A 15,025-nucleotide genomic window follows, 5' to 3' on the forward strand; every position below is an offset into this window, starting at 1 on the left:
AGTTTCTCACATATTGGCAATACTAGCCTGTTATTTGTGAGATGTAAATATTTTCCTTGTGAATTGCCATTTGACTTTGTGTTATTTTCTTTCCTATGGCAAAGTTTTACTTTGCTTACATTTTTATATGGTCACATTAATACTCATTTCATCTAGGTTTTAACATCTGGAAGGGCTAGTCTCCCCTTTGCAATTTTTCTTTTTTTTTTTTTTAAGACGCAGTCCCATTCTGTTGCCCAGGCTGGAGTGCAGTGGTGTGATCTTGGCTCACTGCAAGCTCCACCTCCCAGGTTCATGCCATTCTTCTGCCTCAGCCTCCCGAGTAGCTGGGACTACAGGCGCCCACCACCACGCACGGCTAATTTTTTTTTTTTTTTTTTTTGAGACGGAGTCTCACTCTGTTGCCCAGGCTGGAGTGCAGTGGCGCGATCTCGGCTCCCTGCAAGCTCCGCCTCCCAGGTTCACGCTATTCTCCTGCCTCAGCCTCCCTAGTAGCTGGGACTACAGGTGCCTGCCACCACACCCAGCTGATTTTTTTTGTATTTTTTAGTAGAGACGGTGTTTCACTGTGTTAACCAGTATGGTCTTGATCTCCTGACCTCATGATCTGCTCACCTCGACCTCCCAAAATGCTGGGACTACAGGCATGAGCACCGTGCCTGGCCATTTTTTTGTATTTTTTTAGTAGAGATGGGGTTTCACCGTGTTAGCCAGGATGGTCTCGATCTCCTGACCTTGTTGTGATCCTCCCGCCTCGGCCTCCCAAAGTGCTGGTATTACAGGCGTGAGCCACTGTGCCCGACCTCAATTTTTCTTTTTTAAAAAACGTTTTCTGCTGGGCATGGTGGTTCATACTTTTAATCCCTGCACTTTTGGAGGTCCAGGCTAGAGGATCACTTGAGCCCAGGAGTTCCAGACCAGCCTGGGCAACATACAGACTCCTTCTCTACCAAAATAATTAGCTGGGGGTGGTGGCATGTGCCTGTAGTCCCAACACTCCAGAGGCTGAGGTGTGAGGATTGCCTCAGCTTTGGAGGTCGAGGCTACAGTGAGCCAAGATTGTGTCACTGCACTCTAGCTTGGATGATGGAGCGAAACCCTGTCTCAAAGAAAAAAAAGTTTTCCTGGCGATTCTTATACATATATGAGCTTTTATTTTATTTATTTTTTTTGAGGCGGAGCCTCGCTCTGTCGCCCAGGCTGGAGTGCAGTGGTGCGATCTCGGCTCACTGCAAGCTCCGCCTCCTGGGTTCATGCCATTCTCCTGCCTCAGCCTCCCGAGTAGCTGGGACTACAGGCGCCTGCCACCACGCCCGGCTAATTTTTTGTATTTTTAGTAGAGACGGGGTTTCACCATATTAGCCAGGATGGTCTCGATCTCCTGACCTCGTGATCCACCCGCCTCAGCCTCCCAAAGTACTGGGATTACAGGTGTGAGCCATGGCGCCTGGCCATATATGAGCTTTTAAAAGCATATATGTAAATAAATTTTTAATGACAAAAGAAAAGCATATATCTAAATAACATTTTAATGACAAAATTTGATGCTCTCAAGTATCAAAACGGAAATACCAACAGCAAGGTTTCCAGGGATGTCAAACAGCACAGAGCAGGGAGGCCTGGCTGGGCCTCCACTGTTGAGGTCATCATGGTGCTTCTTCTTTATTCTGATTAACTTTTGGTTACACACATTGAAAAATGACCTAACAGAGTTGTTTTGAGTGGCGCTTTTTCTCATTGCACAGCTCCTGGTAGCAGTTTATTGCATCATTGATTGCTCTGGAACCTCCCAGTCTCCAGTCATCCCTACGGCTGTTACTAGCAAGGACCTGCAAGCCAGCCTCAGAATGTGAGAGGGCTGCCTGCAGTCTTCCTGTGGTTAGCTGCCACAGCGCCCAGGGACCATCTTCCCTCTCCTCCTCCCCCACTGCCGGCTCCTGTTCCAGCCGCATCAGTTCCTCATTTGAAAGATCTTCTTCATGGGACTGCAGCAACTGGTCCACAGCAGCCTCAGCAACCTCTTCAAAGGCCACATTTCTGGCAAGGGTCATAATGTTTTTTTGAAGCTGTGCAATGTTATCTGCCTGGCAAAAACGCTGGGCCTGAACACACTCAGGCCAAATCTTCTTCCACACTCTGTTCATTAGTGCTGGTTTGAGCTCCTCCCATGCGATGGCCATGTCCACAGCATCTATGATGCTGTAGTTTCTCCAAAATTCCCTGATCATAGCTGTATCCTCACCATCTGTTGCTTCTAGGATGTGCTCAAAAGTCCCTCTCAGATAATGAGCTTTGAAGGTAGAGGCTACACCTTGACACATGAGCTGGATTGAGTCAGTTGTACTGTCATGAAGGTATTCTACTCTTGTTGTTGTACTCTTTTTTTTTTTTGAGACGGAGTTTCACTCTTGTTGTCCAGGATGGAGTGCAATGGGGCGATCTCAGCTCACCACAACCTATGCCTCCCAGGTTCAAGCAATTCTCCTGCCTCAGCATCCCGAGTAGCTGTGATTACAGGCCTGCACCACCACGCCCGGCTAATTTTGTATTTTTAGTAGAGACGGGGTTTTTCCATGTTGAGGCTGGTATCGAACTCCTGACCTCAGGTGATCCGCCCATCTCGGCCTCCCCAAGTGCTGGGATTACAGGCGTGAGCCACCGCGCCTGGCCTGAAGGTACTCTACTCTTAGTTATCAGAAAGATCGCTCCAATTTACAGGGTGGCATGACGCACTGTCTAGTATGAGCAATGCTTTGTTGGTGAGATTATTTTGGGCACAGTATTTTTCAACGGCAAAAAAAGTAAGTGAACCATTCATGAGAGATGCTCCTGGTCACCCAAGGCTTTCGGCTGGAGCGCCAAATCACGGGCAAACTGGGCTTCAAGTACCCTTCAGAGCCTTGCAGGTTTCCGAGCGGTACACCAGTAAGGGCTTCAACTTAAAGTCCCCAGCTGCACTGCCACCAAGCAGCAGCACCAAGCGATCTTTGGATACTTAAACCCTGGCTCAGCATTCTCTTCCTCGGAAATAAACGTTCCTTCGGGCATTCTCTTCCAATCAAGTCCTGTCCCATCTACGTTAAAGACACCCGGGGGTGTACTCACCTTCTTCGATGATGCTTTTCAGCATTTCTGTGAACATGTCCTTATTGCTGGGAGCTGTGCTGTTCATCTTGAAGTGGGGCAAACAGCGGCGCTCCTTAATCTCACAAGCCACCCTTTACTTGCATGAAACCTCTCCATTTGAGAGCCTTCGCCATGTTCACGCTGTAAGTCATCAAACTCAGCCTTCTCCTGAACGATGGCGGCGCTCAAGGGGGCATTTGGCTGGCTCTGGTCTTCCACCCACAAGCTCAGCAGCCGCTCCATACTCGCCATCACTGCACTTCGATGGCGAGTCAACCGAGAGGCTCTCAAAGGAGTAGCTATTTGCGAACTCGCTTTTTTTCTTTACTATCTCGGATGGTCGCCACTCTAGAGATAGCAACATCTAAGGCCTTTGCGATCTGACTGAGCTTCTCACCCGCTGCAAATCGTCGTAACACTTCCAATTTGAAGTCAAGGGTAATCACTTTCCGTTCCCTTTCGGCACTACGGATGACAGTTGCATCTGTGGGCCTCTTCCCAGGCATTTTTGCCTCCAAAATGTCAGAAAATCACAGCGGTCTCAAGTGCAAGAACGCTGTGGTTCCTCCTGTCCCCTTGCAGAACTCGGTCAACAGAAAACGAGGCTGCGAAGAGGCTCAGGCTGAGGTCCTGGAGACGTGGACGGGTCGCCATGGGCAGGCCCAGCCCCCCAGCCTGGCCCAGTTGCTTCACTGTCCACTCCGAGGAGGCCGCGCCGGTCTCCCGGTACCGCTCGAAGTCCGCGTGTTGGGGCCGTGCGGCCGCAGGCACATACAAGCGGCCTGGGTCCTGGGGCTCCAGAGAACAACCGACCAAGCAGACGAACGGAACTCCGTGAGGGGGACACTGCGGCAGAACGTCCCGGGGCGGTTTTCTAGTTCAGCGAAGGGCGGGCCGGGCAGGTGTTCTGTTTCGGGAGCTGCTGTCCATGGAGACCCCAGAAATAAGTGTTGATGCAGATGCCCGATTTAAGATAAGTCTAAAGGCGCTGGGTATCCCCTTAGCGCCCAGCTGTCTGGGCAGTGCGAAGCTGCGCTGGCGATCAAACCCTGGAACGGTCAGGCGACGGCGTGGACACCCAAGACAGGGCCCCCCGCCGCGCACGCGCGAGGCCACCCTGCACTCGCGGGGCCGTAGGACCGCTCTCCCGTTGCGCATGCGCGCGCTGGGGCGGCGCGAGGGGGCTGGGGCTGGGGATGTGGTACCGGCTGCTGGCGGCGGCCGGTAGTAGAGCGGTGGCCGGGCCCCTGGTCTGGCTGTGGCGATGTGGTGGCTCGGGAGGCGGCAGGACGGCCAAGAACAGCGCGAGGGCCCTGGGCACGGCCTGACAGGTGAGCGGGGAGGCGCTGTCCGCCAGTTCCGGGCGGCTGGTGTGCGCTGGACGCCGCGTGACGCCATTCGCCTGCGCCGGCCGCGGGGGAGCGCGGGAGCGCGGCGGCCCTGAACTGGTCCGGACGGTGAGGCCGACAGCCCCTGGCCGGAGCTTCCCGCCGCCCGCCTCCTCCCGGGCGCCGCCTCCGTCTCCACACTCCTGCCCTTCTCCCCGCTACCTCTTCCACCCACTTCTTGCGGAATTCCTGCTGTTTCCCGGATGCCCGCTCTCGGACATCGGAACCGGGACCTCCAGCCTCCTCTCTCGGCTCTGTAAAGAGCCGGCCTTGAGCGCTTATGCACTTGAGTCCCGCCTCCTCGCGAACCAGCTTTGTGGCTCCGCGTGCCAGCCCGTTTCCTCCTGGGCTCGGCGGCGTTCGGCTATATCCACCTCGCAGTTACTGCGAGATGAACCCGATACGATAAGAGGCGTGAAAGGGTTTTGCAAACTGTTCTTTGTACAGCGACCAGTCGCTGTCGTAACAGCTAATACTGAGAGCTAAGGGCTTTACGGGGATTATCTAAGTCATATACCCGCCCTATAGGTAGATATCGGTATAAGCCTATTGTTATTTATTATTTTTAAAAATTTGGGAGCAGGGCCGGAGTCTCGCTGTGTTGTCTAGGCTGGTCTCGAACTCATGGGCACAAGCGATTCTCCTGTCTCAGCCTCTGGAGTAGCTGGGACTACAGGCTTGAGCCACCGTGCCCTGCTCGTATCCCTGTTTTATAGGGTTAGGGTCTAAGACCGGAATATTCTATATTTTAAGATTGCTTTATTTTTTGTATTGATACATCCCAGTGGGCAGCAGTAACGTTGAATTTTTTTTCTAATGCAGAGTTTTTGAATTTTGATCCCAGAAAGCTGTCATGGTTTTCAGACAGCAGTAAAATAGTAAAAAAAAAAAAAAAAAAATACATGGGTATTTCTGTCCTGTCTTCAGGAATGAACTTCCCCCCCGCCCATCTCCATTCATTTGGGAAACTGTATGATGGTTTTGTTTCTAGCAATATGAGTGAAAGCAATCTTTCACCTGCGGCCATGTGGCATCAGCATTGCAGAGGCCCTCCTGGTTGTTAACGCATGTTGAAAGTCAGCAATATGCAATATCGGTGTGTACAGCCTAATATAGCCCAGGGGAGTTTTGAATCATTGAACTGCTATAGACCCCTTTATGAACGGAGGACGGACGTTGAATGATCTTTGAGTTCCTTCCCGGACTGGATCATTCATCTGTTTCTCATTTATTAGAGATAGATCTGTTAATCATCTACCAGGGAATATCTTGGTGAACACGACAGGCAAGGTCTCTGCCCCACTGGCTTGCCGTCCTTTGAGAGCTTTATGACTTATGGACTGAGGGTGACATGCGGAGGTTGGAGAGGTGGTAGCAATTTGCCTTTTTTTTTTTTTTTTTTTTGGGACAGAGTTTCCCTCTCCTTGCCCATGCTGGAGTGCGATGGCGCTATCTCGGCTCACTGCAACCTCCAGCTCCCAGGTTCAAAGCGATTCTCCTGCCTCAGCCTCCTCCCAAGTAGCTGGGATTACAGGCGCATGCCACCATTCCTGGCTAATTTTGTATTTTTAATAGAGACGGCCGGGCACGGTGGCTCACACCTGTAATCCCAGCACTTTGAGAGGCTGAGGCTGGCGGATCACCTGAGGTGGGGAGTTTGAGACCAGCCTGACCGATGTGGAGAAACCCTGTCTCTACTAAAATACAAAATTAGCTGGGTGTGGCGGCATGCACCTGTAATCCCAGCTACTCGAGAGGCTGAGGCAGGAGAATCGCTTAGAACCTGGGAGGCGGAGGTTGCAGTGAGCCAAGGTCGCGCCATTGCGCTCCAGCCTGGGAGTGAGACTCCGTCTAAAGAAAAACGGAACAAAACAAAAAACACCTTAACAGCTCTCTTCATGGAAGCTTACGTTGTGGAGGCATCCGTGCAGTTGTCTTTCATTCATTGAGCTACCTACTCTGTCGTTGTTCTGGTAGAGTTTATGTGCTGTGCAAGGAGGAACCAGACAATGAATAAGCAAGTATTAGGCATGTTAGGAAAAGGAAGCAGAATAAAGGAAGTAGAAAATGAAGAAAGGGAATGGAGGAGGGATAAACCCTGTTATTTGTTGTGTCCAAGAGTGCACTGCCCTAGGGTGGGTCCGGCCTTGTGTTCTGTGTGATCAGCATGAGGAAGATGTTAGTGATAGACAGTGAGGCCAAGGAGGGGCAGGGCCTCGTAGGCCTGCTGAGGTTGCACCTGTGTGCTGTGTGTGAGTCTGTGGGACCCAGAATAAGGGTCAATTCACTTATGGCCTGACTGGAAGGAGGACAGCAGCACTTTGCCCTGTTTAAGGGAGTTTGTGTTTTGTCCACCTTCACATCTTGGCTTTGCATATACAAAAACTAATTTAGCAAGATTATCTACTGTGAGCTGTGAACTGACTTGCAGAAAACTCCAAGAAGGAATGGTAGACTCCTGTCTCAGTGTTTACATTTGCTGTGAGAACTACATCGGACTTAACCAGATTGTCTCCTAACCAAATCACAAAAGGACTAAATTGTGAATTAAAGCAAAGGAATTGGATGTTTTATCAAGTTTTGCAAGCCTGAAGAGTCACACTTTGTACCTTCAGGGCTGTAGGCTACCTGGTATCTACCCAGCCACCAGCACCAGCGCCACACTGTCTTTGAGGTGGTCCTGGGGTGGTCATGGAAAAGCTCTGGAAGATTGGGGCATCAGAATTCTCATTGCACACTTTCAGCTACCAGCTGTCTTCAGGCACTCACATTACCTCTCAATTTCTACTTTCTCAGATGGGCAATGGGGGTCAAGTGAAGTAAGAGGCACCTGGCACCCCACAATGTGCAGTACGGCCACCTTCTGTTCTTTGTGTTGGTTTCCTGTTGACCCACACCTTGGGTTCCAAACCCCCATCAGAGAAACATTCATGGGATCCTTCGAGAGTCATTGCTTCCTCTTTGTCAGGGAATGTGTGCTGTTGGTGCTGGGATGGCTGCTGCAGATCGATTTCATTCACGATGTGGAAGCTTTTGTTAGCCCCACAGCCTTTACTGTCAGCATTCTCTTTCTGAGCTGCTTTTTTTTTTTTTCTGATTTTAATATCTTTTTCATAGCATGCCTTACTTTTTAGTGTACGATGGTCTTTTATAGGGATATTTGAATAATGTAGTTAATTAGAAAGTTACTAATTGGGGAATGATTTTACTTTGGGGTAGTAGCCAGCTGAAATAACATAGGTGTTGTCAACTATGGGTCTTGTTTCATTATAATAAAATATTGGGGGCTCACGCCTATCATCCCAGCACTTTGGGAGGCTGAGGCAGGTGGATCACCTGCGGTCAGGAGTTCAAGACCAGCCTGACCAATATGGTCAAACTCTGTCTCTAATAAAAATACAAAAAGTAGCCAGTGAGGTGGCGTGCACCTGTAATCCCAGCTACTTGGGAGGCTGAGATAGGGAGAATTGCTTGAACCCAGGAGGCAGAGGTTGCAGTGAGCTGAGATGGCGCCACTGTACTCCAGCCTGGGTGACAGGGCAAGACTGTGTCTCAAAAAAATAAAATAACATAAAATATTAGGGACAATATAAATTCACTGGTTATGTTGGGATTTTGTTGGATACAGTTAGTACTGGGTTGTTGAGTTTTTAGATTTTGTTTTTTAATTTTTTTGTGTGTGTGGTTTTTTTTTTTTTTTTGAGAGAGAGTCTCACTGTCGCTAGGCCGGAGTGCAACAGCTATCTTGGCTCACTACAACTTCCACCTCCCAGGTTCAAGCAATTCTCCTGCCTCAGCCTCCCGAGTAATTGGGATTACAGCCACCCACCTCCATGCCCGGCTAATTTTTGTATTTTTAGTACAGGCAGCATTTCACGATGTTGGCCAGGCTGGTCTTGAACTCCTGACCTCAAGTGATCCTCCTGCCTCAGCCTCCCAAAGTGCTGAGATGACAGGCATGAGCCACACTGCCTGGCTGACGTTTTCCTCCTTGAAGACTGAAGAAAATACAGAGCTGCTGGAAAAATTATTTGTTTTCTTGGCCTGACAAAAACTTTAACCTCTTGCTGGATGCTGTATTACCTGCCTGTTGTCCCTGCTGTGAATAGCCGCTGCACTCCAGCGGGACCCCATCTTAAAAAAAAAAAAAAAAAAAAAAAAAAGGCTGGGCTCACACCTGTAATCCCAGCACTTTGGGAGGCCAAAGTGGGCAGATCACCTGAGGTAAGGAGTTTGAGACCAGCCTAATCAACATGATGAAACTCTATCTCTACTAAAAATACAAAAATTAGCTGGGCGTGGTGGCGGGTGCCTGTAGTCGCAGCTACTGGGGAGGCTGAGGCAGGAGAATGGCATGAACCCGGGAGGCGGAGGTTGCAGTGAGCCCGGATGACACCACTGTACTCCAGCCTGGGCGACAGCAAAAGTCCTTCTCAAAAAAAAGAAAAGAAATTAACCTCTTGGTTGACCAAAGATGAGTCATAGTGTATTTCAGTATTTAAATTTTACACAATTTTATGTTTTAGTCTTACAGTCTTGTTTTTGAAGCTGCAATATTTTAAGTTACTAAATAAATTACCTGAGTTTCTAAGCTGTGAAAGTTTTTTGGGGGAGTTTTTTCTTGCTGTTGGAGGCTATAGCTGTAAAAAGTTGCAGTGCATTTCTGCAGTGAACTTGTTCCCGTTTATTCTGTTGAATCATATTTCTAATGGGATATTTAAGGCAATAAGCTCACAGCTCATCCTGCTTCCTCCAGTGGTTGTGGCCAGTGAGAATGTGCAGTGCTGTATCGCAGAAGAAGCGAATAAGCTCATCTGGTCTCTTGTTTCAGTGCCTCCAGGGGATCCACTTTCAGAAGCCGACTCTGCAGGCAAGACCGACGTTATTTTCCCGGTGGCTGTGTTCAAAACCACCCAAAGGTACCTGTCTTTCATCCACCATCGTTAGCAGCGTGAGGTTTACGGGAACTGAGTGGCTTCCTCACAGTGTGTCTTCTACAGGGAGGGACCACGGGGCGAGGATCCAGACAACTCAGGGCACACCCCACTCCACCCCGCCCCATCCTACCCCTTCCTGGCTCCCATATTGAGCCACACAACATCCAGCACTTTCTCCATGTTTTTATGGTGTTGATATCTCAGTAAAGCGGGTGAGAGAAAAGCTCTTTCCAAAGAAAGGTGCTAGATGAATCTTTTGGAAGGTATGGGAACAAACCTTGGTTTCTGCGTGTCTGACTCTCAGGACCAGCTAAGCGTCATGTTTGGAAAGCAGAACAGAAACAGTGTGCAGACTGGCATTAGCTCAGAGCACACTTGCCCACTGGGAGCCCTTCTGTAGGCCGTGGACCTGTACTTTGTGCTTTGCTTCCAGAGACAGTTGACCGAAGCCCCCGGAGACCCTGTGTCCCCACAGAGTAGAAGGTGCTCCCTGCACTTGCCTCAGTGTTAGGACCTGACGGCACATGCTGATTGTATGAAGCAGGAAAAGAGGCAGGAGGAGGGAAAACTGGCCTCGGTGTCACTTCCTCTATATCGTCCTGATAGTGTGGTTGCTTTTGTTACTGTGATTCTGTCTTCTAAAATATTAGAACCAGGGTGGGCGCCACCGCCCGTAATTCCAGCACTTTGGGAGGCCAAGGCAGGCAGATCACCTGAGGTCAAGAGTTCGAGACCAGCCTGGGCAACACGGTGAAACCCCGTCTCTACCAAAAATACAAAATTTAGCTGGGTGTAGTGGCAGGCGCCTGTAATCCTAGCTACTCGGGAGGCTGAGCCAGGAGAGTTGCTTGAACCCAGAAGGCAGAGGTTGCAGTAAGCCGAGATCGCGCCACCGCACTCCAGCCTGGGTGACAAAGCGAGATCTCTGTCTCAAAAAAAAAAAGAAGTGAAATGAAGTCAAATCCTGGAACCTCATCATTTTGTCCCTAAGGGTTTGAGAAATACTTTAACAGGAGTGGAAGGAACACAAACTCCGAAACATCAACAGCACCAAAAAAAGGTAAAAGGACCAGTTTGAAAAATCAGACTTTGAAGTTTTACAGTTGAGTACTTTTAAAGCATTCACTGAATGGGCTGATCTCCTTGGGAACTGACAGGCAGGTGGGCCTGTGAGTGTGTGATGGTGACATGGTCTTCCCTGAGCTTGCTCCTGGGTGGTACCCATCCTTCCCAAGTCACCAGCACCACCTCAACCGGTTTAGATCCTAAGCCTTGACAAATCATTTAAAAATTATATCATGGTGTGATGGTGTGGATTGGGTTTTGGGATTGGCAAAGTCAGTATTTTGTGTTTCCCCTGTGAAATGTCTCCTGCTTGGGTACTGGTGAGCATGGGGTGAAGAAACACAGAAATCATGTTGGGAGGTGTGGTGACTTGGCTTGCTACGAAAGGAATGTTTCTTTTTTTTTTTTTTTTTTTTTGAGACAGTCTCGCTCTGTCACTCAGGCTGGAGTGCAGTGGCACAATCTCGGCTCACTGCAACCTCTACCTCCTGGGTTCATGCCATTCTCCTCATTGTCCTGCCTCAGCCTCCTGAGTAGCTGGGACTACAGCCACCCGCCACCATGCCTCGGTAATTTTTTTGTATTTTTAGTAGAGACGTGGTTTCACCGTGTTAGCCAGGATGGTCTCGATCTCCTGACCTTGTGATCTGCCCGCCTGGGCCTCCCAAAGTGCTGGGATTACAGGCATGAGCCACTGCGCCCGGCCAAGGAATGTTTCTTTGAAGATTCATGTTTGTCCTTAAAATTTGTACAAATTTTTACTCCATCTTGTAATATGTTTGCTATTTCTGGGGTCACCTTGTCCTTCTCTGGCCTTTCATGGTGTTATTTTGTGGTGGTTGGAGTAGCACTATATTTGTGAAGGGGACGGTGTCATGGCTTACTTGTCCTGGAACATTACAGGAAGAGGCTGGTAGGTCCGTGGGTCACAAGTGTATGTAGGAGGCCAGATTTTTTGGAGGAGAGGCAGACTCTGCTTAGAACAGGTGGTTTGTGTTCCCTGGTTCTCTTGAGAAGAGGGACCACCCATACCCGTCTGTCTTACCATTTTCTTCCTTTCTTTCTTTCCCCTAATTACAGCCAATTTTGGGACTGTTACCCAAAAAAGTTTGCTATTAAAACTCAACATGAAGCCAGCAAGGTGAAATTTTAGGGATTTTAGATGTATCTGAAGCTGCTTCTCAGCAGTATCTGCCCAGCCTCATCCTTTTCCTGTTGTCTATTTCCAGAAGGAACTGGTGTTATTAAAATTGTGTGTTGGAAAGTGTTTTTCTGTTTTCTGAATCCTCTTTCTCTGGAAAATCATATGTAATTGCTTTTTGAAGTCTTACTTTGTTTTCCCTCAGAGACTGGTGAACTAGAGAATACAGAGTCTGGAGGAGACGGAGGCAGGAGAGGAGGGAAGCGGGATGACTGCCTGGTGGAGGCGGATGCAGAGGATGTGTGTGCGTCTTAGTCTGCACCTACTGCTGTAACAGAATACATCAGACTGGGTAATTTATAAACAGGGTACATTTACTGCCTACAGTTGTGGAGGCTGGAGTTACAAGATCATAGCCTGGACAACATGAACCCCGTCTGTACAAAAAATACAAAAAGAAGCAGGCGTGGTGGTGCGTGCCTGTAGTCCCAGTTACTCAGGAGGCTCAGCCGGAGGATTGCATGAACCTGGGAGTGGAGGCCGCGGGGAGCCGTCATCACACCACTGCGCTCCAACCCGGGCAACAGATTGTGAGGGCGCCAGTCCCATTCGGGAAGGGAGAGCCCTTGGGGCCTAATCCGCTCACAGGGGCCCCGTCTCTTAATACCTTCGCCTTAGGGATTGAGTTCCAACATGGAAATTTTGGGGGAACACATAAATTTAAACCCATATCAATGTTTCTGCTTGTTTAAAGGTGAGTTGTTGAATTAGTTCATAAGTTTCAAAGAAATTGGTTTCTAAAAATGTACTGAGGCCGGGTGCAGTGGGTCATGCCTGTAATCCCAGCACTTTGGGAGGGTTGCCTGAGCCTAGGAGTTCGACACCAGCCTTGGCAACACAGTGAAACCTTGTCTCTACAATAAAAACAAACAAATAAAAAATTAGCCAGGCGTGGTGGCGTGTACCTCTGGTCCCAGGTACTCAGGAGGCTGAGGCAGGAGAATTGCTTGAGCCCTAGAGGTTGAGGCTGCAGTAAACCATGATCGTGCTACTGCACTCCAGCCTGGGTGACCAAGTAAGACCTTGTCTCCAAAAAAAAAAATTAAATAAAAAAAATAAAAATGTGCTGAGATTTCTATCTGGATTTTATTATTATTTTTGAGGTAAGGTCTCCCTCTGTCATTCAGGCTGGAGCGCAGTGATACGATTACTGCTCCCTGTAGCCTTGACCTCCCAGGCCCAGATGATTCTCCCACCTCAGCCTCTAGAGCAGCTGAGACCACAGGCTTGCACCACCGCTCCTGGCTAATTTTTTTTTTATATTTTGTAGAGACGGGGTACCCCAGTGTTGCCCAGGCTGGTCTTGAACTCCTGGGCTCAAGCAGTCCTCTCACCTCGGCCTCCTTTAGTGCTGGCACTACAGACCTGAGTCACCATGCCTGGCCTCTATCTGGATTTTAACAGACCCACAGAAGAGATAACCCTAGCAACAGTGTCTCAAACACAGTGTTCTCTGTGGACTTTCTGCTTCTCCTGGGGCATCTGGTGAGCTGCGGCTTTCAGTGTGTGTCATACACCACGTAAAGATCTTTCCTCATGAGAGGAACTGAGGCTACATTGTGTAGGGTCAGGAGGAGGGGCTTGGAAAACTTTTCTAATAACATCTGAAAAAGGAAATAGCCATTTTCATGAAGAAACTACCTTCATTTAACTGGAAATGTGTTTTCCTTTTTCCACAGGGGGACTTCCCCTGGGATGACGAGGATTTCCGCAATCTGGCCCTTTTGGGGGCAGGCGTTGCCATGGGATTTTTCTACCTCTATTTTTGAGATCCGGGAAGAGAGATCACTTGGAAGCACTTTGTACAGTATTACCTGGCCAGGGGTCTGGTGAGAGGAATTTATCGTTTACCTACCTGGGAAGGAGGCCACTGTAGTGGTGCACGTGGTCTGCGATGCCCTTAAGAAGCTGTGAGCTCTGAGGCCTGGGTTGAAAACCCCTTGTGTGGTAGATGTCCTGGGCAGTCCCACCCTCAGGTCATAGATGAGGCACAGGTTTACTTTTCCCAGTAGCCACCCCAACAGAAGGTTAGGAAGCTCATTTTTTAGATGAGACAGTTTTACTTTCCCCAACAGAAGGTTAATATTAACATTTTGGCCTTTTTTTTTTTTTTAGCTTCTGCTTCTGTGAGTAACTTCTGGTTGTCTGATTGTGTCTGTTTATCATCAGGTGTTAGTTTCGTATCTAATTCAGATCTTTTCTTTCCCCTAGTGTACCCGTGTCCCCTCCTGCACCCCTGTCCCTTGCTGGCTGACCCTGGACAGCGGCTGGGGCTTTGCGTCTGTGCACAGGTGTAGGGACCAGCCCCACAGGGTCGGTGGGCTTCTCCCTGTGCGCGGCGATGAGAGAGTGTAGAAATAAAGACACAAGACAAAGAGATAAAAGACATCTGGGCCCGGGGGACCACTACCACCAATGCGCGGAGACCGGTAGTGGCCCCGAATGTCTGGCTGCGCTGTTGTTTATTGGATACAAAGCAAAAGGGGCAGGGTAAAGAGTGTGAGTCATCTCCAATGATAGGTAAGGTCACGTGGGTCACGTGTCCACTGGACAGGGGACCTTTCCCTGCCTGGCAATTGAGGCAGAGAGAGAGAGTAGACAAAGAGAAAGACAACTTACGCCATTATTTGTGCATATTAGAGACTTTTAGTACTTTCACTAATTTTTTTTTTTTTTTTTTTTTTTTTTTTTTTGAGACGGAGTCTCGCTCTGTCGCCCAGGCTGGAGTGCAGTGGCGCGATCTCGGCTCACTGCAAGCTCCGCCTCCCGGGTTCACGCCATTCTCCTGCCTCAGCCTCTCCAAGTAGCTGGGACTACAGGCGCCCGCCACCACGCCCGGCTAATTTTTTGTATTTTTAGTAGAGACAGGGTTTCACCGTGGTCTCGATCTCCTGACCTCGTGATCCGCCCGCCTCGGCCTCCCAAAGTGCTGGGATTACAAGCGTGAGCCACCGCGCCCGGCTAATTTTTTACTGCTATCTAGAAAGCAGAGCCAGGTGTACAGGATGGAACATGAAGGTGGACTAGGAGCGTGACCACTGAAGCACAGCATCACAGGGAGACAGTTAGGCCTCCGGATAACTCCAGGAAAGCCTGACTGGTGTCAGGCCCTCCACAAGAGGTGGAGGAGCAGAGTCTTCTCTAAACTCCCCCGGGGAAAAGGTGACTCCCTTTCCCGGTCTGCTAAGTAGCGGGTGTTGTTCCGTGACACTGAGGCTACCGCCAGACCACGGTCCGCCTGGCAACAGGTGTCTGCCCAGACGCTGGTGTCACCGCTAGACCAAGGAGCCCTCTGGTGGCCCTATCTG

The 15,025-nt window shown here is 49.5% G+C and overlaps 2 protein-coding genes across 2 annotated transcripts in view; one reads left to right on the forward strand and one right to left on the reverse strand.

The window, feature by feature from the left end:
* Positions 1-3,018: 3,018 nt before the first annotated feature.
* Positions 3,019-4,143, reverse strand: CENPBD1 (CENPB DNA-binding domain containing 1). The gene is given in 3 exon segments (XM_030821137.1): positions 3,019-3,204; positions 3,207-3,446; positions 3,449-4,143. Coding segments are annotated over 3 exon segments (549 nt in total). The 5' UTR covers positions 3,633-4,143; the 3' UTR covers positions 3,019-3,079.
* Positions 4,144-4,299: 156 nt separating this feature from the next.
* Positions 4,300-15,025, forward strand: part of LOC100587595 (AFG3-like protein 1) — a 30,358-nt gene continuing 19,632 nt past the window's right edge. The window contains 4 exon segments of the mRNA XM_030821126.1: positions 4,300-4,457; positions 9,346-9,433; positions 10,443-10,511; positions 13,397-13,546. The gene's annotated coding sequence lies outside the window, so the exon portion shown is untranslated.

Source organism: Nomascus leucogenys, chromosome 2 (genome assembly GCF_006542625.1).
Source record: "Nomascus leucogenys isolate Asia chromosome 2, Asia_NLE_v1, whole genome shotgun sequence".
Lineage (NCBI taxonomy): Eukaryota > Metazoa > Chordata > Mammalia > Primates > Hylobatidae > Nomascus > Nomascus leucogenys.